General features: G+C 36.3%; 1 protein-coding gene across 1 annotated transcript in view; it reads right to left on the reverse strand.

Annotated features, from left to right (window-relative positions):
• Positions 1-25,998, reverse strand: part of LOC150109622 (cyclin-dependent kinase 14-like) — a 185,514-nt gene that overhangs the window by 95,605 nt on the left and 63,911 nt on the right. The window contains exons 2-4 of the mRNA XM_090402788.1: positions 12,256-12,302; positions 5,583-5,862; positions 3,552-3,739 (exon numbers count right to left, since the gene is read on the reverse strand). Of these exons, the coding sequence (XP_090258914.1) occupies positions 3,552-3,739; positions 5,583-5,862; positions 12,256-12,302 (515 nt within the window). The remainder of the gene's footprint in view (positions 1-3,551; positions 3,740-5,582; positions 5,863-12,255; positions 12,303-25,998) is intronic.

The following is a 25,998-nucleotide window of genomic DNA, read 5'->3' on the forward strand; positions in this document are numbered from 1 at the left end:
CTTGTAAAAGTAAAGGTATGGAAAATAAATTTAGAAAAGTTAAAAGCGAAGTCAACCTAGAAACGACCCCGAACCATTTTGATGAGTATTTGAAGTACCATGAGATTTTGGAAGTGAAGCCTTCTGCTAGAAGTGGTAGGGTTGCGGATGCCCTTTCCACACAGAGTTAGTAGGGCAATCACAAACATCTATGCCCCTGGTGGGATTCGAACCCGCAGCATCTTGGCTGGAGAGCGGATACGCTAATCATTCTGCCAACCAGGAGGACACAAAACTGTATAAAACGTTTTTTCATAAGGATTCCAAACAGTAGCGTTAGCCTGTGTATGGGGGAAGGGGTGCAATATAGCAAAAAAAAAAAAAAAAAAAAAAAAAAAAAAAAAAAAAAAATCGATTTTTGATTTCAACTCTTGAATAATGCGTTCAGTTCATAAATTATATAAAATCTCCTCCGCTGAATTCTTGAATCTTTACTGCTTTGAAATGAAGGATGACGTTTTCTTGTTTTCTTAATGTTCATTCGAACTGAACAATAAGCTTTCTAATTTTTGCTGATTAACAAAAGTGGCCATTAACGTGCTAAAATTACAAGGTTCTAACAAATATTTCTAAGGTTCTGCAATAAGTTGAAGCAGCAATTAAACTTCCGTGATTGATAAAGCATATGCCAGATGCAACAGCAATTAGAGAATACATTTTGCGGCATGATTAAGTATAAATGAATATTTTCCTCCAACTGACGCTAGTAAAATGGATAAGAAACCTGTTTACTATTAACAAGGAAAACCTCGAATTATTACAAATGAATTCCTCAAATTAACTTTTCCCGTGACACCCTTAAAAGAGCTTTTTGATACGCCGTTCCTTGGTTAATTTTTTTGGCTGAATTGTTGAAATGTAAATGAGTTATACACAGGTACTGGAGAAAGCAGTCAGATTCCTAATAATGCCTTAAGTACAGCAATACAATGCATGTCGAATCTGATTTGAGGATTAATCCGAATTTTTTCCTCCTGACACACAGTTATGTGAAATCCTTCATATTAGGTGTTTAATTTAAAAATTCATAAGTGAATAATAAGACGATTGCATAAACAGTAAAATTTAATTTATTTTTATCGGCAGTACAAATTGATTCGGCAAACCACACACACAAAGAGCGGCAAAATAATTTCACTGAAAAAAAGCTCGGTTCCTAACTACGTAAAGTTTGGGAAACGCTGGCCCTACGTTAATTATCCCTAGTCACAACATGCTTATGTGAATGATTGTGATTTTCGTATTGGATGATGACCTAAGGGTTAGATAATCTGGAAGGTGTACTTTAGAGCCAAACGTGGATTCCCCTTCCCCTAAGTCAATTCTAGTCTAATAAGTAGGGAGGTGGTCTTAGGGGATTTTCATCACAGGGCGATGAAAATCCCCTACAATCTAAAGAAAAAAGTACAGTATCTTGTGGGGCTTGAAGCAGAGTTTACTGGCTGGAGAGTGGAAGAACTATCCGCTTGGCTAACCAGTCTGGCAATATAATTCGTGAACAAACTTGTAAAACTTTTGTCTACTCTTCTTCTTCAGCTATTTAAGTTTGTGCAGGCGACCCTATCGAATCTCATAACCATCATAATACAATCCTTTCAATTCTCAATTCATTTACTTGTAGAAAAACCAATAGTTAGATGAATTCAAAATTAATGAGAAAGCATTGAAAAGTATCCAAAATATTCATATTTAATAATTATTTGCAATGCTTTCTCCTTCGGTTTGAACTCATATAAAATTTTAGTCTGTTCTTCTGTCCAGTTTTTTCAGTTGGGGCATGATTTTGCTCTTGATGTACGAACGAAATCAGGAATGAATAAATTAAACAGCAAGCTCTAAACCTCGGAGCACTTCACTTTTAACTATTCGATTCACTTCTCTAAAACACTATTTGTCTATGACCCTGTTCCTTATCCATCTCACTGAATACTCAACATTCGTTTATCGCATTTTAATGAGGGCTCATAAGTGGAACATAGTCAAAAGACATTGTTGACAAAATGTCCAAAATCACATCAGATTTCTCCGTGACCTCTTTGTAAAATTAACACATTTTCCAAAAAAACCCTGAACTTTAAGTGTGTGTGTGTAGGGGGAGGATGCGGTGCATAGCTGAATGAAGCATGTTCTTCGAATCTTAATTGTTTTTCCATTAATTCGTTTGTAGCACTTTGACTAAAAATTAAATTTGCTTGTACATAATTTCTTTGTAAATAATTCCACCGCGAAGGGTTGCAATTTTATCGCACTTCAGGGTGAATGCGAGATATCTGAAAAACTTGGTGTAGAGACCCAATATTGTATATCCCAGGATGCCTCCAATAAGCAGGACGATGATTGGCAGTCTTGCACTACCTTGCTTACTGAGAAAAATTATGTACAACCTGAAAACAAAAACATTCCCAAACATCTTTAGAAATTTCAAATTCCGAACAATGATTCCCCTATATAAATACTTTTACAGTTTATTCAAGTTTTAATGCCAAATGAAGTTTCTTTTTCTTCTTTCTCTGAATAACACACAAACACATGCATATGTAATTAAAAAGTCGAGAATGAGGCATTTTTGAGAGAGCCAGTAGGAAAGTTGCGGTTTTATTTATTACTTTCCATTTTAACTATTTTTAAACTAATACAATCTGAAATATGAGTAAACATTTAAACAGGCTAAATTATATTAAGTATTACTCCATAATTCCGAAAATTCAAGCCTGATCACCTTGATGGGTTGTCTGGTTTCGCTTGAAGTATCCTAAGCTTATTTTTCTTCATCAGATAACAGGTAAAAATCCAGGAATAACTCGTACGAATTGAATTTTGGGAAGCGAGAACCCAAACATTACTAAGAAGGGTAATCTTGGAGAACGTCCGTCCAATTTTTGAGATCGACTGCAAATTAACCCTGACAGTAATTTTTAGCAATTTTCGTTTTTTTTGCAAACAGAACTAAGAGAAAACCCGAAGAGGAAAAAAAAAAGGCTGCATTTCGTGGAAGTAATATCAACTCATTGTTCCTGCGATTAACATAATATATGTGACAACGATGCGTGACAGGCGACAGCAAGCCACGCAAATATTTCAGCTTGATGAGCTGCAGCTGGCGAAGCACGAGGCCGTATTTGCAGCTAAATATAGCTGTGTTTACGAGGCCGCGTCAGATGGCCCGTCGATTATGACCTCAACAATACGGATAATTGGTTTTTGATGGGGGATGAGGGGTTGTTAGGGCTGATACGCTTCGTCGGCGTATGCTGCATTTTTCTCCCGTATTTATTAACCAAAGGAACTTGTCCTTCGGTTTCTTCTTGCTCAAAACGAACGAAAGTGCTTTGTCACAAGGATGAAGGGAATGCCAGAACAATCGTGTGGCAACAACGATGTCTCGGTCTCCTCCTATGCAGAGATACATAATCCACTTCAAGTACAACTATCGTGACTACACATTTTTAGCTTACGCGTGACGAGACCTTCAAACTATTAGGTAATAACAAAGGGAAAAACAACTCACTCACCCCTAGGACCGCTTCTGAATAGCGATGGTTTTTGTATTTGTCCCGCACGCAGATAACCTCCGACTTCGGTCTCGGTGGCTTCCGCAGTCTAACGTCCGTCTCGCTGGCGTTCTTCAGCTCCTCCCTGGGAACAGGCCAGTCACCGGCAGACCACTGCCGTTTCACCGGGGAATGGTAAAGAGAAACTGCTGGATAGGAAAGAGATCAATGAGTTCAGCTTCGGAAAATCTAAAAACGAGTATTAAGATGCATAAATTGTTAATTGTGGTTGGGAAAGCAGTAGATTATATCGCATCGCATTATTACACTCAGCATCAAAGCGCTTGGCGCTCAAGGCAAGATACTCGCCCAACGCTTTTGCTGTAAATGTGCCAAAAATCATTTAGTACCCGAAGGGTTTTTGAAACAAGAGATTGACTGTCAAGAAGGATTATCTATTATTCGTTAAAACATTCATAGCAACGAAAGTGGAAGAATCAACGTCTTGAACCACAACTTATTCCTTCTTACTTTTTTTTTTCGCATATAAACATCTCCTCTAAGGTAAAAAAAACAACCTAAAATCGAAAACCTGTTTGAGGTCGGATTACATCTGCCTAGTCAAGCGCAGGCACCTAATACAACTAGAAGGAGGGTAAGAAAGGGTTGGGTAATGTGGGTAACGGCGCAACCACCATGACATGACAGATAAGAAACAATCCTTTTCTTGCATAAATAAACGGTTCCTACACACACTGAGGGTCCAGGACCCGTTCTGTGCACGATGAGTCAGCAAAGTGGATAAAACGTGTTACAATCAAGTTGTTCCAGAAGGTTTGTTCAATTTAAGCAGTATGGTCTCTTAGAGGACCTATAAACTACTGTTAGGAAATTTTGATTTTTTTTAAAACAAAATTATTTGAAATTAAATGGTCCCAGAAAGCAAATAATCTATGTGTGTCATCTGTTAGCCGGAAAAATGCCCTGCAAGCAGCCATCCTAAACGATACATCATTAAGATCAGCAATAACCGCTCTCGTTAGCTGGAATTGAGACATTTATTACATTATAGCTTTGAAGAAAACCAGTTTTAATGGCATTAACATTTGTTAAAAAAACCCAAAAAAAACTGGGTTAACAAAACACGCAGAAAGTGTGAAATAAAATTTTAAAACTGTGCCGATTTCATCTGAATACATCGAGACGGAGGGGAAGGAGATGTGTGAGAGACAGAAAAGAAGAAGAAAAAAAAATCCCTATCTTTGGTCAGAAATCTCCCTCCACTGATAACGCCGCGTGCGACTTCGGGACGACATCCGAGCTAATTCACCAAATACCGGATTGCTATCTAATCCAAAGCGTCGCCGAAACAAATGGAGGTCAGGTCGCGATATCTTCTAGGTTACAAACGATTGCCTGTTCAAGTGTAGAGAGAATAAACACGTCGTGCGTCCAGATGGCATAATTGAATGCACGCGTTTCTAACGACGATGGATATCCCCCATCCCACCAAGTATTTGCTGGGTGGTTCCTTCCTATGAGCCATGCGTTCGCACGAAGTATTTACATGCTTGAGGACCGATGAATTCTAAAAAAAATCTTTAACATTTCCGGTATTCGAATAAATATTACCGACATCCGACCGCAACTAGGTTTATAAAAAATCGAAATGAAAAAAAAAAAAGTTTACATCCGGGGTAAAACTTCCATCTGATTCATCTTATTTTGTAAGATAATAAGGGCTAAGAAGATTAGAACATGCTTTAAAGCAAGAAAAAAGGAAAAGAACTATTTTGCATGTCCTACGTCAAAGGACATTGACTCATTTAAATATTATCTAACGAGAGGAACTTTTCCCACCCTCTCTTCCAAAAATCAGTAATGGTGACCACAGCCATGCCGACCTAACCACATCGAAAATTTAGACCGTACCAAATTTAATTCTAAATTTGGTACGCTCTACCCATCGCTCAAACCCGGCTAGCGCCATCGATATTTTTTTCATGTATTAAAAACACAACTAGGTTCTGTAAACAGAATAGCATTCCTTACCTTGCTTCTTGGTATACTGATGAAGGTTCCCATGACTGGAACTTGTGCGCGGTGGTGGCTGAGGCATCTCCTTTTTTAATGTCTGCGAGATTGTGTCCAAGGGAACATTACCGTTTGTTTCATGTTGGAAACTGTAGCTACTGGCCGACGTCTTGAGATTGTCCAAGGTTGGAGTGCTTGCAGTATCCGACATGGACAGCGAAGTAGTTGTAGAAGGACAAAGAACTTCCGTTCGGCCATCGCTGAATCCGTTCAGTGTGACTTTCCTAACTTCAACGTTCTAAGAAGAAACAAACAGAAAAAGGTTAAGGCTAGGAGAATATTGGTTAACTAATATACAAAATATTATAAAATGCATGAAAAGAGGATGAAACATACTTAATTTCATCACCATACATCTAAAATATATAACATATAAATGAAATACATCAATAGGCAAATCTGAATACAATATTTGGATCCATGTTTTTTTTTTTTTTTTTTCAAGTAAAATTTCTTATAAATTTTCTAAACGATTATGCATTATGAAAATTCCACATAAGCATGAATACTGTGGGTGGGCTGAGGGTTAAATAAACTCCATGGATCATTTCTCACGCCACTTCAGGCCTCCAATAAGCAGGACGATCTCGTACGGGGAATGAAATTCATCTATGGCCTAAAATGCCTCGAAAGCAAGGCAATTTGTTCGATCTCTTAATCCCACGCAGATATTGGGTTTAAAAACATTTGAGTTCTCTGAACGGCAAAGGTCATCGAGACAAATTCCAACGCGCGCATATTTAAGGAATTTGCAACTTTTTCCTCAGCGCCCCCTTCAGTATAATTTAGTGTGTTTTTCAAAAATAACCACGTTTATTTACACACTAATACAGTGTTGTGTAGGCAAAAGTAAACATCCGCCCATTCCACAGAGTTTAAGAACGCCCTCTTATCAGTATTAGGGGTGAATGTAACAGTGATCAACACCTTCCATGGTCAACAACTACAACTAATCCCGCCGAGGTCATTCTTCGCAAATCACTCAACTTCGTCTTAGGATATATATATTTACACCGTATATATATATAAAACTTCACGAAGCTCCGCAATGTATAAATATTTATCTTTATACAAGAAAAGTATGCCTTGAGTAACTTACGTACTATGAACCACACAATTTTACTCTGTGCCTAATTAAGATGCGTTAGATTTGGTTAAGTGAGACGGATGTCTTCCGGTTTTTTAAGATTTCATTCATTTCACCACTTAGAACATAAGATAACTGTATTGATCTTAAGGACCTACTTTCACACTACATGAAAGTCTAATTTAAATTTCTACTACTCTACGACAAATGTTTCGAGCACCTAGAATCACTTTTGGATAAATATCTCCATTAATGTTTAATTATTTGCATACGAAGGAAGGAAGACCATCATAGCCTTCAGAGCAGGAATTACCAAATGGAGTGATCTTGATCATCAGATTTTTCAGTATTACGGGAGATTTAAACTTAACTCAATTTGTATATATTAAGTTAATATTTTAAAAATACAGTTTTGCTTCTTATTTTGATCTATGACATTAAGTTTATCGGATTGTAAAATACTGCGTTTAAAACTTTTTTTTTTTTTAATGCAGTTTCCGCCTCTGAAGCTTTACAACTTCAGAGGCATCCATTAAGGCTTACAACTGATACGAATTGAGTTTCAAGCTTCTGGTCAAATTTTTTTCATTAAAAATAATAAAAGAGCGTAAAACATAATTTAAATGCATAATAATAATAAAAAAACATTGGTTTATAGGAGTTCATTCCAAATATTTAAACTTTCTGTTAAATAGTGTACATTAAAATTTACCAATATAATAATTTTAAATATACAATAACTGCGCGAATAAACTTCAGCGAATACAATGCTTCAAATTTTTTTTACGCAGATTACGCCACCTAAGTGGAACACTGTTGGGATCCTCCTCCTCCATATATGAATGATTGTCGGTCGTAGACCGACAATCATTCATATTTTCTTCAATGCATATTTATACCAGAGAAATCTTATTTCTCAGTGTCTTCGAAATTTCATCTTCGACTGTTACCTTTATCCTCTCATTACTAATTCCAGTTTTCAAATAACACCGCACATCTACCTTAGCATCTTCCTTTCTCCCAAACTGCACTGCTATGGTCTACAGTCCATCCTTTACAACCGGGCGGCCAGTTCTTTCTCGGCTTATTCACTTTTCCTCATCAATATGGGAGAGTTCCTGGGATCCGTTTCTTCGTCCATCCTCTTCCTTCTATACAGCAATGGCTTTCTCTCAAGTGAGCGTGTTCAAAGTGCAGTCGCGAGGATATTATGACATTTGCCCGGAGTTTTTCCAACTGGGATATGAATCCCGTACATGAAGAAACTATAATGGCCTTTCAACTGAAGGTAAGTAAGTCAGTCGCATACTGAGGCGGAAACATTTTCATCACAGAAAACGGGAAACTGGCGCGCGTATACACACACACACACACACACACACACACACACACACACACACACACACACACACAACAGCGTACTTACAGTTATAGCATACTACAGGTTTGCAACCTCTAGTGGTTGGGAATAAAAACAGGCAAATAGATTGTTTCATTGTTTTAACGTTAATGTGAAAAAATACCCCCCCCCCCCCTTCCACACACATTGATCCAAATTATACGAGCCAATGACAGTAATTCTCCATTCCACCAGTTCATTTTACAAATCCGGCAATAACCATTCTCTCCGGGGAAAAAAAAAAAACTTTCATCTCTCTACTTTCAGTAATACCCAAATCAGATGAGGGCAGATCGCTCTCGCTCGAGCTGACATATCTCTAGACTTTCCTAGCACAACCACAGCGTTCAAAAAACTGCCTTTTCCTTTCAAGACACCATTTTCATCTCTACGCCTGTTAAGTCGTGCAAATCACAAATCCGTTCAAACTCGGAATACCATTCTTGCATTGGCAGAGTACCAAAAGTTTTCTTAACCTCCTTTATGCTGCTCGGAAAGGCCAATTCAATTGATGACCCCCTGCCCCTTTCAGACACTCCAACAACTATCTTAAAGAAAGTCTTTTTTTTTGCCTACGTCTTTTATAACAAGCACTTCCATGGGTGTTATTTCAGTAAACCAACATCCATTTTACTTTTGCCTTCAGCTAAACTATACATATCACGAGCGTGAGGTATTCATTATCCATTCACAATTCAACTGCATATCTTGCTTCTCCTCTTCTTTTATTCCATCTAATTCTATTTTCTGAAAGAGCAAACTTCACCAAGAGGAAAACTAGGTAGGATCAGGAATACGAGATGATGGCAGCTAACCGACATACTCACGTGTCTATATACTTCAGATAGAGACCGCATTTATCTGATGGTGATGACAAAGGTGGACTCTCTAACCTACTGCCAAAGATATAGTGCTAAAGAGTGACATCCTCTTCTGTGGAAGGTGTAGAGCGTCAGTTATATTTACTTCAATTTTTACGTATATCAGTAAAACCAAAATGTCAAAAAAGGATAAACATTTTTCTTCAACTTTTTCACAATCGTGCCTGTCTGCTAATATTTGATGAGTGCCATGGCATCTAAAATAGCACCGAAGTTATAATTTTATGAAGAAAAAAAAAAATCGCTGAATTTATCAGTCGTCCTAGTAATTCGTCCATTCAACTCTAATCACATGCGCAGTGGCACTTTCTTTAACTTGACATCCATTCTTTGGATGTCAAATTAAACAGATGTAACTCAACGTTTTTTAATGAAGCTATGAAATGATCATAGCGTGGTAGAATTGAAAGCACTATCGACTCTGAAAAATGTCTCGATACACATTCGTTTCATCCAATTAGTGCACACTTCAGAAAAGAAGTCTCCATCTTGATGGTTTTTCGATTTTAAGATTCCGTCTTACGTCTTTAATAAGGCATTTTTGAGAACCCAATTAAATCTTTGTATTGATTTTCAACTTGAAATGAAGTAGACGGTAAAAAACTGAATACAGCATTGATGAATGTAACTCGCAAATGCAGTACTTCCTAATGCGGATTTTTTACTCCATCAATAACACGAAGAAATGTTAGTTCGCGTCAGCTGTTGAAATCACGATTTTAAAGTGTCTTTTAGACACCGGAGTTTATCGACATGGAGAGGGGGGGGGGGGGAGTACGCTTATCTCTAGAGATAGAAGGTACTCGAGGTTTCTTGGGAAAGATAACGTAATGGCTGACATTCACGCAGAATACAAACACAAAATATTTAAAATGCAGGAAACCTCGCTTAACGCTAATTCGATATGCGCGATAATTAGTTGACGCGATTTTTTTTTTTTTTATGTTACGCGAAATTTTTTGTCATCAATCTGTAACGAGGGGAAAAGCCGTAAGTCATTAAGAGACATGAAAGTGGCGCTAGTAATACAATGATTGTGCAAGATCTGGATAAAGCGGGTCTACAGTTTGGAATAAATTAAATAACAGCAAGGAATACAAAGAACAAGGAAAGTTGCTACTGCTTCTTTAAGCATGCAGATCACCCGAAATAGAAGCTATTTAATGATCAAGTTGGAGCGTCTTTTATCATTCTGAATTGAGGATTATAACCAAAAAAAGAATACCTCTTAGTAAAAGAAATATTCAGGTAAAAGTTATCAATATTTTTACCTCATTGAAAGAGACCAAATTTCAAGAGGAATGTGAACGCTTTACTGCGGGTTTAGGATGGTTTAACCGTTTTAAAAATCGAGCTGGACTGCATAACGTAAGAATAACTGGCGAATCTGCTAGTGCTTATAAAGATTCTGCGGCCAAGTTTCCTGAAGAATTGCAAAGGACAATTCAGAAGGGTGATTATGATGATCGGCAAATATTCAATGTCGACGAAATTGGTCTCTTTTCGAAGCATATGTTAACAAAAACTTTCCTATCTAAAACTGAGGTATCTCAACCAGGATACAAAGTATCTAAAGATCGTCTTTTATTAGGAGGCAACTTTAAACTCAAGCCTATGTTAGTTTATCGTGCGCAAAATCCAAGAACTAACATTATTGAAGAAATCAGCAGAACTGGAAAAGAACTTGGATTTTAATGAACTGGATAATGAAGATGTGAGAAATCTGCTCGATTCCCATTCAGAACAGTTAAGCGAGAATGATCTCCTTCAACTAGAAGAACAACGTGCATATGAAAACGATAAGGAGTGCGAACAAGAAGAGAATGTTACGACTAAGAAGCTAACTGCAAAAGAACTTGAGCTAGTTTTCCATCACATTGAGCATGCTAAGGAAATCTTGTTTGATGCTGATCTTGATATGGAACGAAGCTTCGAAGTCCGCCGAAATCGTGATAAAGCGATCGCAAATTGCATGACAAGATAAAAAAGTCGAGCACAATTCAAACATCTTTACTTAATTTTTTTGTAAAAAAGTAGCTGAATCAAATGTTTAGACATTAAATAAAAATTTAAGCAATTGATTTTTATCCTCTAATATAGCTTATAGTGTAATCCCCCTCCCCAATTTACGCTAACTGATGGATGAATTATTATTCCTATTGTTTATTGCATTCGCTTAACGCGATTTCACTTTGCGCGCATTAATTGATGGATTAATTAATCGCGTTAAGCGAAAGTTTTCCTGTAAATTTTTATAGTTACTAATTTAGATATCAGATGGCGCTATTGCTCAAGCAAGTGAAGCAAACAAAAAATAAATAAAGTTTAAATCGCATTATGAATAATAACTAGGAATTCATATATAATTCACTACAAATGCATGGCAAGTTGGTCCCACGAGGTTAAATAGTGTAATTAAATCTGCTAAGAAGTGTACTTAAAGAATAATACAATAAATGACGTGTACTGAATAATTGAGAACAAATGTACGTAATAACAGAGAAACAGCATTTTGAAAACTTGCAAATGCTGATGTGATATGTTAAACTTGGCCCAATGAAACAATTAAACCTACTTCAAGGGCAAGACTAGTTAAAAGCGTAGTAACAACTTCGAGCGACAGCTGGCGCCACTGCGCAAGCACGAACCAGAAATATTCCTATATTGTGTTGTTATAATCATACGGGGGATATTACAAACTTTATTATCTCCTTCACTTCATTGTCCGTTCTTTCTCACGCACGTACAAAATTTATGAAAGGTTTTTTTTTTTTCCCCTTTGTGAAACATTTTAAAAATTCCCTGCTAAACGGGCAGTGCGTAGATTCCGTGTTCACGAGAGCATTCCTAATCGGGAAAATAATCAATAGTGCAATAAGTAGTTGGAAAATCTTCCCAGCGCTGGTAAAACAAAGAATCTCCACTTGAAGTAATTTGATAAGGCAAGGCGCTTCCAAGCCCATTCTAATCGAATTCGGTAATAACCAAGGAAATTTTTGGAGGCTCAAGTTTAGCATTCACAAAATTGAAAAATTACTGGTAAAGTTAATTTAGTACATTTTTTCCCCCTTTAAATAAAACAGAAGCTATAAATTGGTATGGCTAATATTCTGTGTTTATCTTGGAGGCGGCCAATTAAAACTTCGCAAGAAACTTGGAATGCACATTGCAGAAGAGTACTGCTAAGTTTAAAAGCGTCAATGAACGAATAACTTCCGGAAAAATAACTATAGGAATTAAATATATATAAATTAAGTCACTTACCTCACTATCGCGGTCAAATTCAGGGATAATCTCTTCTTTCGAAAGAGCTGAAAAAAAAAAGCGGTCATTAATAAAAAATGTTTGCATAATATATAAACCAGCAATAAAAACAGTTAAGGAGATTGGAATATCAACTGAGGCAGAAAGTTCCAGATTGAATCTGCTTATGAGAAGAGAGGTGGAATCCAACCAAAAAATAGGAGTATTTTTTGTAGTCTAATTCTTTCTAGTGATAAGGGATGGATCCAGTGAGTATTATTATTTTTAACACAAGCACTACAACATGCAAAACTTTAAAAGCGGAGTTGAGAATATGCAGGAATAACACATAGTGATGATAAACACTCGAGAATTGTTTTATAAATTTCCTTCTAGCGCAAGTTAGCTAGCATTTTTCAGCGAAACGTTTTAATTTATTACAATCCTAAACACGAGGTTGTTCAACCTCGTATTTATTCAGAGTTCAAGTTGTACTGGTAGCGAAAGAACTGAAGAAGCAAAAGAAGCATTAGAATTATTCTAAGCAAGCAAATTTCATTTTCTCTAGAAATTTGGATATTTTCAAAAATGGGCGAAAAACTTTATTTTATCTCATCACAAATTACCGATAATATATCCTATGGAGATTATACAAGATATCATAGTGATGATGTAAACTTTGCATGTGGTACTAACTTCCTAATTTTCCTCCAAACTGATGTGTTATCTATCAGAACTCCAATAACGTCACAGATCTTATATTTCAGTCTAAGGACACTTTTTATTGAAATCAATCGATCTAGATCTTGGTCGTCTAATGAGTCATTTTCCAACTTGACAGGAAAGTTCTGTACGTACTACTGAATGATAACAAAATCAAGTTCTTTCCTAATATCCTCGTTTTTTCAAAAAAGATTCTGACATTGATGTAATCTTCCCCCCCCCCCCCCCAATCTATTCCAGAACTCATGTTTGTGGTTTCCAGCCTTTGTAAGTGCTTTATTTCTAGTCTAACTTTCAGTTCCTAACAGTAGTGGCTCGTGGCTTGAAATCGTGGGGGGGGGGGAGGGTGCTGCAACTTTCGAAATATACATACACACTGTAAGTACTCTAAGAAATTTACGTATATACGTGTTTGGATAAAATATCAAAATTATGGTAAAAATTAAAAAAAAAAATTAAACATGAAAAACTATTGTTTATTATTGATAAAATTATACAGTTTAGTATAATTCAAAATGACTTAAAAATAAAAGCAATTATCATAATCTCAATAATGTTCTAAAATTAAAACTATAACAAATGTTATGTCTTTAATTGTAATGTCCAAATATTTAAAGAGACGGAATAAACACGATAAACACTACGAATACTCGACTACTGCCACAAACTACATATAAACATGAGTGGAACTGTGCGACGAACAGTTCCGCATTACATTAATAGCTCGCATCTCATTATGACGTGCATATGCTGTGGTAAACACGGTGCTGCTAGTGTCCTTCGCCCTCCTAAGTGCTACAACAAGATGGATTTTTAATTTTTTTTTAATAATAAATAAGAGAATTGTATAGGACTGTTGATGATAAAATTAAATATTACAATCAAATATAAATAAATTAATATATTTATATATCGAGAACAATTGGGGTGCTGCAGTTCCCATGCACGAGCCGCCCCTGGTTACTAAGTTAATACTGGTTCGAACATTTTGTATACACAGGTTAGTGTTTTGGGTAATTTCTCTCGTATTCCACATAAATTTATTCACTTGGTTTCCAACCATACCAGCTTTGATAATTTTGTTGTCTATTTCCATATTTATATTTGCCATCTTCACTATAAATTGTGCCTATATAGCAGTATTTTACTTGTTTTATAGGTTCTCCATTCAGGATGCAGTTAATTTTTTTTTGTTTTTTTAATGATCCTTCTTATTTTCATTTCTAATTTTCATACCAAATTTCTTATATCAGTTATTCACTTTAGTTAGGGGAACCCTGCAGACGTACTGGATGTATTTAGGAGCATAACATCACCACAGAACTATGAGTTACACATTAATAGCAGGAAGAGTGAGAGCATGGTTTGAAATCACAGAGAAAATGCTAATGGCATTAGACTCAATGGATAAGTCTTGAGAAGTACTGAAAATTTCAAATATCTGGGAAGTACACTTTTTCGTGATGGAAATTTAGCTAAGGAGATAATGAGGATTTAACTGTGCCAAACTTTTTTTTTAAACAGTGTAAGTAGTATACTTTGGGACAGTGAGGTCCCACTAAAGTGAAGCAGTGACATGGAGACTAACAAAAAGAAACATGAATAGAATACAAGGAATGGAAATGAGAGTTTTAAGGGCAATGCAGGCAAAAACAAGGATAGACAGAATAGGAAATGTGGACATTTGGAATAATTCAGAACTAAAGTCGTCGAAGAAATGCTTACGAACTCTCGCTTGTAGTCGTTTGAACATCTAATGAGAATTTTCTGACTATTTTTCGCCAAATAATTGTAGCATTTCAAACGACTTATCTCTTGGCTCCTTGTCAAAGTCTTTCTAGATCTACAAAACTAAATAGATATCCTCGTGATTTCTCAACTACTTTTGTTATAGTGTTCTCGAAGCTTTCTACAATTTTTCTTAGTTTTTTTTTTTTTTTAAGTCTGCTTCCAGGAACACTCAGTAATGAAATTCCTCTGTAATTCTCACGTTCAGTTTTATTTTCCTTTTTACCGATGGTACTATACTACTCCAATCATATGGAATTCGACTCTTCTTACTAGGCCTTTTCAACGCAGCCACTGTACTATAAAACTGAAGCTTCCATATTTGAGCAATTCTGGTCAAATATCATTTAGTCCAGCTGCAGGCTTTCATATGACCGTTTTTTTTATGGCTTTTCTCAATTCATGTACTGATATGCACTCCTGAATGCATTCCTGTTGAAAGTGTTTTCTACCATCATGCTGTCACACTGCTTGCTTCATTTAGCAATCTTTCGAAAATAATTACTCCACTCTAGAATACATCTTCAGTTTTGTCACCTTTATCATCTTTCATTTCTGTTACAGTACCCTTTCTAAGCTTCCCCCCCCCCCCAGTACACTTCGGAATATTTTGCCACTTTCCACGTTCTTATCAAAGCCTTCCCATGATTTTTGTTTAGCTAGATTTAAGGTGCTTCGGTTTCTTACATTTCCCCCCCCCCCCTTTTTTTTTCTCCGACATATTTTTAGAGGAACTTTCCATACGCTTTCTTCTTTTCCTTAACTACCCTTAACTTCTTGAGTTCTGGTTGAATAATTATTTTCTTCAGGATCTGCGTTGAATCCCCAAGGTTTGGTTATTGTTTTCAAACTCTTATTCCTTTTTATCGAAACAGTATTTCAGTCTACAAGTTCGCTTCTGAAAGTTGCTCCACTCTCGTTCTACATATTTTTTCAATACGACATTCATTTGTATTCTGCTCAAAACTAAATTGTGATTAATTCCAATTTCAAATCCTCTGTATACTCTTGTGTCCTGAATCAGCACGAAGATATCGCTATCAACAAATAACAGTCAGTAAGACGTTTCGTATGTCTACTCTCAAATTCGTGTACATCTTTATGCTGGAATACGGTATAAGTAACGACTAGTACATATCTCGAAACAGAAATCAATTATTCAGTGTCTGGTAATCGTAATCATCTCATACTCTGCTGTTTAGTTCTCTAAACAGGGCTTTGTCAGTTGCCTCGAAAAATTCCTCCACTGATTCCTTAGCAGAACTTTCTGTAGGATCATAGGCACAGATAAGTCTTACTGTTCAATTCTCATTCTGATATTTGACCATACTGCACTTGATAGCGCATGCCATTTGAAAATCCTTGCATTTAATGTCGAATACTATATCTTTTATTTTTTTAAAAGAAAAAAAACAAGACAAAAGTTTTCGCACTGAACTGAATTCGAAGAAAACTTTGGAGATGAGCATTCAAAACTGCGACGGTAAAGAAGTTTTGTTCATCTGTGTGGTGGAAAGTTTCTGAAATAAGAAAGGGATGGTGTGAAATGTGCGTTCAGAAAGAAAAAAAAAACATGAATCCGATTTACTGTTAATTGAAGAAGGGGTGGGAAATTGATTACAGCAAGGTTTCCCAAACTGTGTTCCGCGGAAGGTGAATAAGTGTTCCGCGAGAAGTTCTCCCTCAGTTTAGTTTTCAGCATTTCTCATGAATATTTTATAGTGGAAATATTCTGAGGAGAATAATATTCGTGAATATGTCGAAAAGCTCAGACCCAGAACGCCTAATAACATCTGTGTAGCAAATGTTAGTCACCAAGCCGTGTTTTTAAAACGTGGAAATATTCATGAATTATCGTTCATTTTCACACATCGAAACCCTTCAGCATTTGGGAAAGAGAATACCGCTGTTTATGACCGATCATAGAAATTACCTGCAAGCCGATTACAAAAACGGGCGGCGTATCCTCTGTTCTCAAAACTGAAAGAAATAACACCTGTGTTGTAAATGTCAGTGACCAATCAGCAAGGAAGTATAAAGAAAATTTTTCCACTAAAATTGAAGATCTGTATCTAGTTCTCAAATCTAGTAATACTGAATACTTTCTTCGCAAGTGCGTACTGTAGGGTGAAAGTTTCGAAACCGTAGTGCCGTGATTTTTTAAAAGTAATAGGCCTGCAGATTTAAATTTTAATATGAATAAGAGACAAGGGACTTTGTTTAATTTTGGTATTAAGAAATCTCTTATTGAAGGTGTTTGTGACGCAACAGATAGTGAGTCATCCACCACCAGCCTATAAAGCGATCTCCAGGATGTACAAAAGGAGGAGAAACTACCAGCACACAGGAGAAAAAGTCTGCATTCACTCGTAAGTACTTATATTATAAATTTTTGGTGATCAGAATGGGATATATCAATGAAAATCAGCACAAATTAATTTAATGATGTTTAACTGATGTTTAATTATTAATTAATAAAAATCAGTTAAATTAACACATTACAAAATAACCAAGGTGTTCTGTGAAAATTTCAGGATTTGTGAAGTGTTCCGTCGTAGGAAAGGCTTGGGGCAACGCTGGATTACAGAATGAAGAAAATAAAATCAAGAATGGAAAGCTGTAGAATCTGAGAATAAAGATTTGCTCAACCTGGATTGAAGAAACACAAGTACATAGGAGACCTTTTTACCAGATCCTATCAAGAACCGCAGAGGCGTTGAATGCAATTACTTCATTTTCTCCCAACTTTTCCGCCATATTTATCCAAAGATTGATGTGAAGAAAATCTATTGATCGAAAGTGATCAAATCCATATTGGGGACCATTTGATGAATTTCCTTGTCATCTTGGAAAGAAGAACTGAGATGAGAGAATGGACGGGAATTTCATTAACATTTCTCGCTCTTATCAGAAAAAAAAAGTTGAATTCAGGATAAAATGCAGAATAAATACTAGCCGAATAGAGAGCGTGAAACAGCAACATAAAACAGGAGCTAATTGAAAAGAAAAAAAAAAACTTCAGAACAGAGAAATTCCATCAGTGGAAGGACACTTTCTTTTCTTTAAGACTGTAGACCGAACAAGATTCTTATTGTCACCTTTATGGAAATTCAGTGTTTTCTTTAAATGTCGTAAGAGAACTCAAAGGAAACAATGAATGCTAGAAACAGGTCGTTTACTACATCAAAGCAGGTAGATGAAAAAAAAAAAGGTCGAGTAGGTTGATCCAAACTGGCTGATAAAGAGTCCAATTAGTCATAAAATACAATTATAACCTCCATGAAAATATTAAAATACAGGACGATATTAAGAATACAGCAAAACAGGGGTCTCGAGATTGATTTTTTCCCCACATCTATAACTTAGAGTGAAACTCCAGGCATCAAACCATTATTCAATGTCTGTGGGACAGAGGGATCGTTTTTAGGTATGGTAGAACTTCAAACACTTAGAGTCCGAGAGAAGAATCAACAGTGAATAACTCTTTGGCCACCAATTTTATTTTCTTTATCATATTTTTTGGGGGACGAAGATATGGTAGAAAGGAGGATTTTTTTTGGGGAAAAGTACCAATCAGAGTTTCGTTTCGAGTTTCTTCGCACTTCTTTCAAATTCTGTATCATTCATGTTTAAATAAATAATCTGTTAGGAGTGTTTATCTTGAAATTTTTATCCAAAATAGCATTTTTCTGAATTATAAAATTTACTTCAAGGATGCCTTAAAAAAAAAACCTTCGTGGGGATTTCAGGTATCCGAACTACTAACCTGATAATTTTTTGTACTTATCGATAATATACTGAGGATATATTCGAGCATGCAGAATATTTTAAAAAAAATTTAATTAAAAAAAATTGTTTCTTAAAGTATACTATTCTATAACGTATTTATACAGATGTTTTTAGGATTTTTATGTCAGTTTCATCCACTAAAGTTGGATGGTGTAATCCATCTAGAGAAACACTACTCCAGAGATCAGATACAGTATTTTGGTAAAGCCCCACCAAAGCTAAACAGGATGATGGTCCTGTTTAAATTTTCAAAATTTCAAATTTTTAAACTTTCAAACAATGAAAATCGTCCATCCTGAGATATTTACAAATATCCATGATCATATGGTGGGATTCGAATACACTTCCCTCTGGAGAGGGGGAAGCGTTATGCGTTCGTATTGAAATATTTTGTTAAAACAAGTAAAGAAATGATTCAGAATCAAAACATTTGCGTTTTGAAATATCGCTATTTTCTTGTGACATCAGCCATTATTAAACCCATATAAATCAAAGAAAGTGGAGATAGTGTTATTTTGTGATGCTAATAACAAATTTCGTTAAATCCCTCAAGCCAGAGAATTATCATCATTTAAACAATAAAAATGGAATTATAAAGACAACAAAAAGGAAAAAATAAAGACTCATTCATCAAGCAGTCCTAGGATATGGTCTAACAACAAAAATTACTGCAATGCAGCCGTGACCCAGACATGTAAATAACGTTTCCTTCAGTGTAGACTTCACATCCGGCTCCCAACCATGAGACGAATTTAACAACCTGTTTGTGACTCTTCTGATGTTCCTCAATCTCAGAAGTGTATGGGTCTTGTGAGGGGGGGGGAAATAGGAACAATATTGTACTTGCGGTGTTGTATCACGATATCATATCATTAGTGGTCAACCGCACGACCTCTTGCAGATAAAACATCCCCAGATACAAGCCCACAGTTATGTTTACATATCGTGATGAGTTGCATGCACAGTCTGCTGGTTCCCATAAATTGCATTAATGGATGGAGTCTCATTCACGGGGGGGGGGGAAGCACTACTTTTATTGCGGACTTAAATGAAGATCGCATACAGTATGTTTAAACAGAAAACAGTGAACAGAGGCGATGTAAAATCGGACAGACAGAAAAAGAAAGAAATGTTAGTAAAACGCATGCATTCTATTATTGCATCAAATTTGATTCCATTTTAGAAAAAATTCAGCTATATGTCGAAAGTGCATACAAGTGTCATTTGATCAAAATCGACCTAAGAACTTACATGCAAAAATCTACACATGCCCTGTATAGATGACTTCCTCGCATACACAGATGCTATGCAGAAAGCTATCACCACAGAAACCAAAAATAATTGTCTTTCTTCTTTTCTATTTACAAATTAAATAACATACGCATGTGCATTAAATGTTGGATTCCATCAACTGTGTCGATCTCCATTATTCTTCTCACTGGAAAACTTGATAGCTTCTTCCAGACTCATCTGAGTTTTTTTTTTTTATTATTTTTCTTTTATTGCTTTGTAGGAGTCGCAAAAGTGACGCGTCTGTCACGTCAATTTATCTTCGCCTCAATCGCGACGCTCGTTAGCAGTTGGTTCACAAAAACAAATCAAAGCTCTGGTGACGTGTCTTTGAAAGTTTGGAGTGCGAAGTGTTAATAGCACAAGGAAGCAAATCTCGTGGGGAAAAGTGAACTTCAGATGTATACAATTATAAGGACAATTCCTTTAAGTGTTAAAAGACAGCATATTTTATTATTTTTTAAGCTTCGAGGAGTGCGCCTTTCTATATAAAAAGACGGTAGGAGAGTAGATGATAACCGGCAAAAGCAACACTATACTTTTAGTTATACAAGTTAATCCCGATAGTAAGGCTTAACTGGAAAAGTCAGTCAAGCTACTAATTTATTTTTCTATAATGCAAAAAAAAAAAAAAAAAAAAAAAAAAAAAAAAAAAAAAAAAAAAATGCATTCCTCGCCCAATTCATATTAGAAATTAGTTTATTTTATTGTTGGATTCTTCATCGTACCAAACTTAAAAATGAACAATTTTGAGTCATTTCTACGGGGGAGGGGGAGATGGGGAAATCAAAATTCTTTACATGATGACAATATTGGGAAGACTGAGTTCACAACACTTGAATGACATAAATATCAAGTACAGGTAACCCTCGTACAACGCGGTCTACAAATTGTAGTAACCCCTGTTGAACGCGGTACTTATACATCGCGGTTTCGATATAAGACGGTCTACAAACTGTAGTAACCCTTTATCTTTTCATATATTTTTCAACGAAACTTAAAAATCAAATTTTATCTTCGTTAAATTTGCGTCTGCCCGTATCGCGCATGTAGTTATAAGTAGCAAATTTATATTAAGGGAAATACCCTTTAGCGCGCATGTACGTCAATTGTTTACCGTATACAGTATTTATTGTTGAAAACTGTCTTCGTTTTCTGCCAGTAAAAATCCTAAGTACGTTAATCTGAAGCTGAGCACTTTATTTTTTGGCGAGTTACATACAACATGTAATGCTTGCTTTTTTGTGTAAAAAAATATTTTTATAGTAATGGCCACTTAGGGCGCTTTTGCGATATACGCGTTTGTTAATAGGGATAAACCCATCCACTGTAAACTGCCAAGGTAACAATTAAACAAGACCGAAGGTACATTCGGTTTAGATCAGCACATGAGACTCAACCTTTGCGAACTTCTTAAGTGCTCCAATCTCTTCAATAGTGAATTAATTGATGTGGAAATATATTTAAATGAGGAGGAACTGGTACAATTAATAGATGACGTCGAATCAAATGGCAGGGAAATTCTGCCGAAGATTCTGATTGTGATGAATCCGTTAAAGAAATTAGCAGAAGGATTGGACTTGGCAAGAAAGTTACTTTATGGATAATGATCTCTCAATGGAGCGCTCCGGAAAATTCACGACAACCGGATATTTGTTTAGCTCTGTATTATGAATTTAATAAAAAATTGCAGCATAATGGTAAGCAAGGTCTTATTACTGACTTCTTGATAACTAAACCAGCCGAAGTAGGCAATGAGAATTATACTAATGATGTCCAAGAGATTTCAAGTGATGACGACGTCCGGCCAATCGTAAATAAAGAACACGTACGAAATGTCTGTTATGCATTATGGGCAATGAAGTTTACGTACAATTTTTTATAAGTTTATTATATGTATTTGTTTCATAGTTTATATGTTTTCTTAATTTACATGAATTACCTGAATTAAATAAAAATATTTTTTTTGTTGGATATGTCATTGTTTATATAATCTAAAAAAAAAAACGATTTCGGAACCTAACCCTACTTTTTCTATGTGATCTGAGTCTCGCATAACGCGGCATTTTTGTGGAACCTAACATCCGCGTTATACGAGGGTTACCTGTATTCCATTCCAAACATTCATACACTAAGTGGATGACGCGCCAGGTCTAAAGAACTAAAAATACGTTAGCGATGTTTAACTTTATTTCATTGTTCCAATATCCCTAATACTTCAAGTGGTAGCCCAAAAAATTCGTATTTGTTTTTCACTCATTTCCCTCCTATCGATGTGTTCAAGAGTTTTATTTTCTATCCGTTTACGTTGTCGTGAATTTTAATGTCGCTTTTCTCAGTATCGAAATGGAGTAGATACTTTCGATTCAAAGATTTATTGCTAACGCTGGCTATATTTTATAGTACAGTCCTGAGGTTTGGAGTTTGAAAGGATTATGCATATGCTAGAGAAAAATAAGAAGACCGAAGAAAGACTTCAAAGTTATAGAATTCATGTTTATAAAGCTGTTAAGGGCATGAAAAATTGAGTATTATAAAGGATACTTTTATATTTTCCCAGGGAACAGAGTTTTTAATTAATAGAACCTCGTTATGTTACACTTAAGAAAATATTCTTTCAGTGAAAGAGTGAAAGTATATTCAACCACTGAAATAAGCTTAATGAAGGCCTTAGACAAAGTATTTCGAAGGCATTAAAGCAGTAAACTGACATTCTTTGTACTCAGGTACAATATTTTTATTGGGAATGCACAAAATGGTCATCATGAAACCATCAAGGGCATTTCGTTATTGAATTTTCAATTTGTGTTCAGACTTCGAATGTCATGTACACTTAAAATCCTTGCATCGGATTTTAAGCTCACAGTAACAGTGAAAAAGATGCTAAATCCTAGTAATCCACTTGATTAACTCAATTCATCCTTATCCAATGGGAACATTTACATGTAAGGACCAGCCGGGTCTACAACTCGCGACTCAAGATTTATGAAATTAATTGGAGGATAGTCTATTTCTACGTCCATCCAAAAAAAAAAAAAAAAAACTTATTTCAAAGTAAACGCGCATATGAATAACATAAGTCGATTATGTTGATGTTGAGTTATGTTGACGATTCAAATCGCCAGACCAGCGGAACATGCGAGACAATCAGAAATATGCACGGTATTCTTTATATCTCTCTTTCTTCCGACGTTTTTAATTTCCTAACAATTTGGAAATATTTTTTTTTTGATTTTTCACAGCGTCATGGGCAATCTGTTTATATAAGGCCCTAATGGAAAAGTAAAGAGATGGAGCAGGCGATTTGACTTAAATGCGGGAAGGACTTATCGATGTTCCAATAAAACCGTTGCCATAAAGCTTTCAAATAAGACAGGTACAAACAGAAAACATCGCATGCAGTTGTTTTTGATTAGCATCAAGGCAATAAGTAAAACTCTTTTAGTTAAATTGTTATAATCAGTGATTACTTGTGCTGAACTAACCCGTCGAATATAAGTTTTCTTAATTGGCTTGAAATACAGTTTGACGTGAGCTGCAGTTAATTTACTATCCCAACATGATGTAGTTAAACGACATCGCGATTTAAAATAAGCATTCCCGAGACATTCAAGTATTGATCACGAAAAATGACCATGTGGAATGAGTTAATGATAAATCCTTACCTAAAAGTAGATTTGACACGTTTAGCTTGATTTAACCGGCAAAACCTATAAGCTAGCCTAGCCTACAAATCGAGTTTTGATTTCATGTTCTCAAAATTGTCTACTGGTTATCGTGTATAGTTTTAGGAAGGATTCTTGTCCTCTTGAGCCTTTATAGAGCTCAAATCGGTAGCAGCAGTTTTGGAAACACCCGAGTTCGAATCCCGCTTTTCAACTGAAAGTGAGAGTTAGCAGGTTGCATACGAGTTAGGAAGTTTTTTTTTTTTTTTTTTTTCGTTGTTGTTCTTTCATTCCGCAAACCAGTCAGAACCTTTACAATTAATAGACATAATACAATTAACAGAAAATAACCTCCGTGGTAATTAAAAAAATGTCTTCCCATAGTCTTCTTATAAGGCAATAATCATAAGAAAAACAACGTTAATAAATGATTTTTTTTTCCTTCCCGGTAATCTACAGGTGCATATCTGTTTAGGTTCAATTGATCAAAATGCAGTAAAAACAGAATGACTGCATTTCTTTAATTTGAATACCCAACGGAGTTCCACTACTGTGGACCCGAATAACTTTCCTTAGAAGGGGGTGGGGGAGAGAGAGCTAAGGAATTTCACACGTGAAACGTGTATAAGCAGCCTCCAACATAAATCAGGTGAACCAACACCTACTGCGCATCAACACTTAAGAATAGAGGAATTAGTAAGCTTAAAAGACCGAATACCTAACGAAACGAAGATGCCGTTGCATGGTTTGACCTTTTCCGTAAACATCAGAAAATCGATACCACTGAGAAAAGAGCGAGAGAGAGAAGGGATTATTTAAGTAGAGCGAGTTTTGGGAGCGTTCGTAATAACGAAAAGACTAGGGATGAAAGCGTATCCTTCCCCTCGCACAGCTGCACATTAATAAAAACAAAAGTATTGATTCTTCTATCGCTCCACTTTATTTCTTCTGGTTTTCCTGCACGCCTACCTTCACCTATCAGCAGTTTATGCACAGAACGGAGAAAAGGGAGATATTAAGTGCGCGAGAAGGCTGTAAGCGATGCAAACTTCGTACCACTGAGAAGTCAATCGACCTGTGTTTTATTGCCTAGCGAAATGATTCGACTCGGGGAAGCCAGCCGCTCGCGCGCCATAGAATCCACGGCTTCGCAAGCAGGCCAGAAAGGAATGTGGTTTTGATCATGTAGCTGCGAAAGCGGGGCTTTTGGCTCTCTCCTGGAGCAACAGGCGCATAACGATGGGCTCTTGCTGCCGCGTGCTAACATGACACACATCTGGTTAACGTCATCGATTTTTTGGACGGGGGAAGGGAAAGTTTCGGTGTGAATCTGGTTTCTTTATGGGGCACGCTTAGCAATTAGGAAATTCGTTTAGTCGTCCGTACATCCGGGTGTTGAAGTAAAAAGGTCTTTATCCATCCTCCTGGCTGCGAGTCGTGCTCCGAAAAGAATTCGAGGCTCCAGATTTACCCAATAGACATTCCTGTCGAGAGCGCGCAAAATGTCGTTATCAAAGGAAACCCGAGATACCTTTTGGCAAACGGCCAACGTTGGGAGGCACTTTTATTAACTCTTATTTCCTCTTCCTGTATCCAATTAACCTGTCGCTCGACGCTGTTCGGTAGAAATGACCTGGATTAAATTCCAGAGACAATTTCTGAAATTGAAAGACAGCTGAATGGGGGAGGGAAGTTTGAAATGACAAAGTTTCGGTCACTGACTAAAAAACAACAGCGTGTGACGTAGGAAAAAAAAAAGCCAAATTTAGTGCCACAACATTCCATCATCAAATAGCTGCGTCAAAGAGATAACAGGGTTTGCATGTATGCGGAAATTTCGTTTCCACTGTTTCTGAATGGACAAACCTGTTGACTGGGCAACATATGGTATGCTGCAGAACATCTGTTTATCAGTCCAGACGACGCCAGGGTTGGCCGATGAGCAGTTTCGTATATCGACGATCCATATAACCGGTTAGGGCGTTCACCAAATGTCCTTATCGTGTATCGTACCCATTCCTTCAGCAATGCTTAAATTACCATTAATCTTTAACGTGTTGCAGCAATGTTTACATTACTGGAAATGGTCCGGTTCTGTTTCCATGGTGACTAATGGCCTTGCGTGATAGTCATTGTGACATTTCTGATGCACTACTTGTGGTTCACACCACAAGCGACAATTACTGTAAACAAACAAATTTGGGGAGACATCTTATCAAAGGACGTTTATGAAATATCTGATTTTATTACAATATTCATGAGTTACATTTCACAATTATGTATCTACATATACGTTCCCTGAAGACTTCTTTCGCTTTTTCCCTGCCTTATCTTCAACTTTGCATCGTAAAATTTAACTTCTCCATCTACTAAGGGTGAAAAAGGTGTTTTACATAAAATCTTAACTATGTATTGTGCATACAATTTTCCTTGTACTTTCAAAAAATTTAACAGACACTGCAGTTCTATTGAGGCAGCCACTACAGGAGGCACATTAAAAACTACAAGC

Source organism: Typopeltis vanoorti, chromosome 2 (assembly GCF_054136105.1).
Source record: "Typopeltis vanoorti isolate ZY-2024b chromosome 2, IOZ_Tvanoo_1.0, whole genome shotgun sequence".
Lineage (NCBI taxonomy): Eukaryota > Metazoa > Arthropoda > Arachnida > Uropygi > Thelyphonidae > Typopeltis > Typopeltis vanoorti.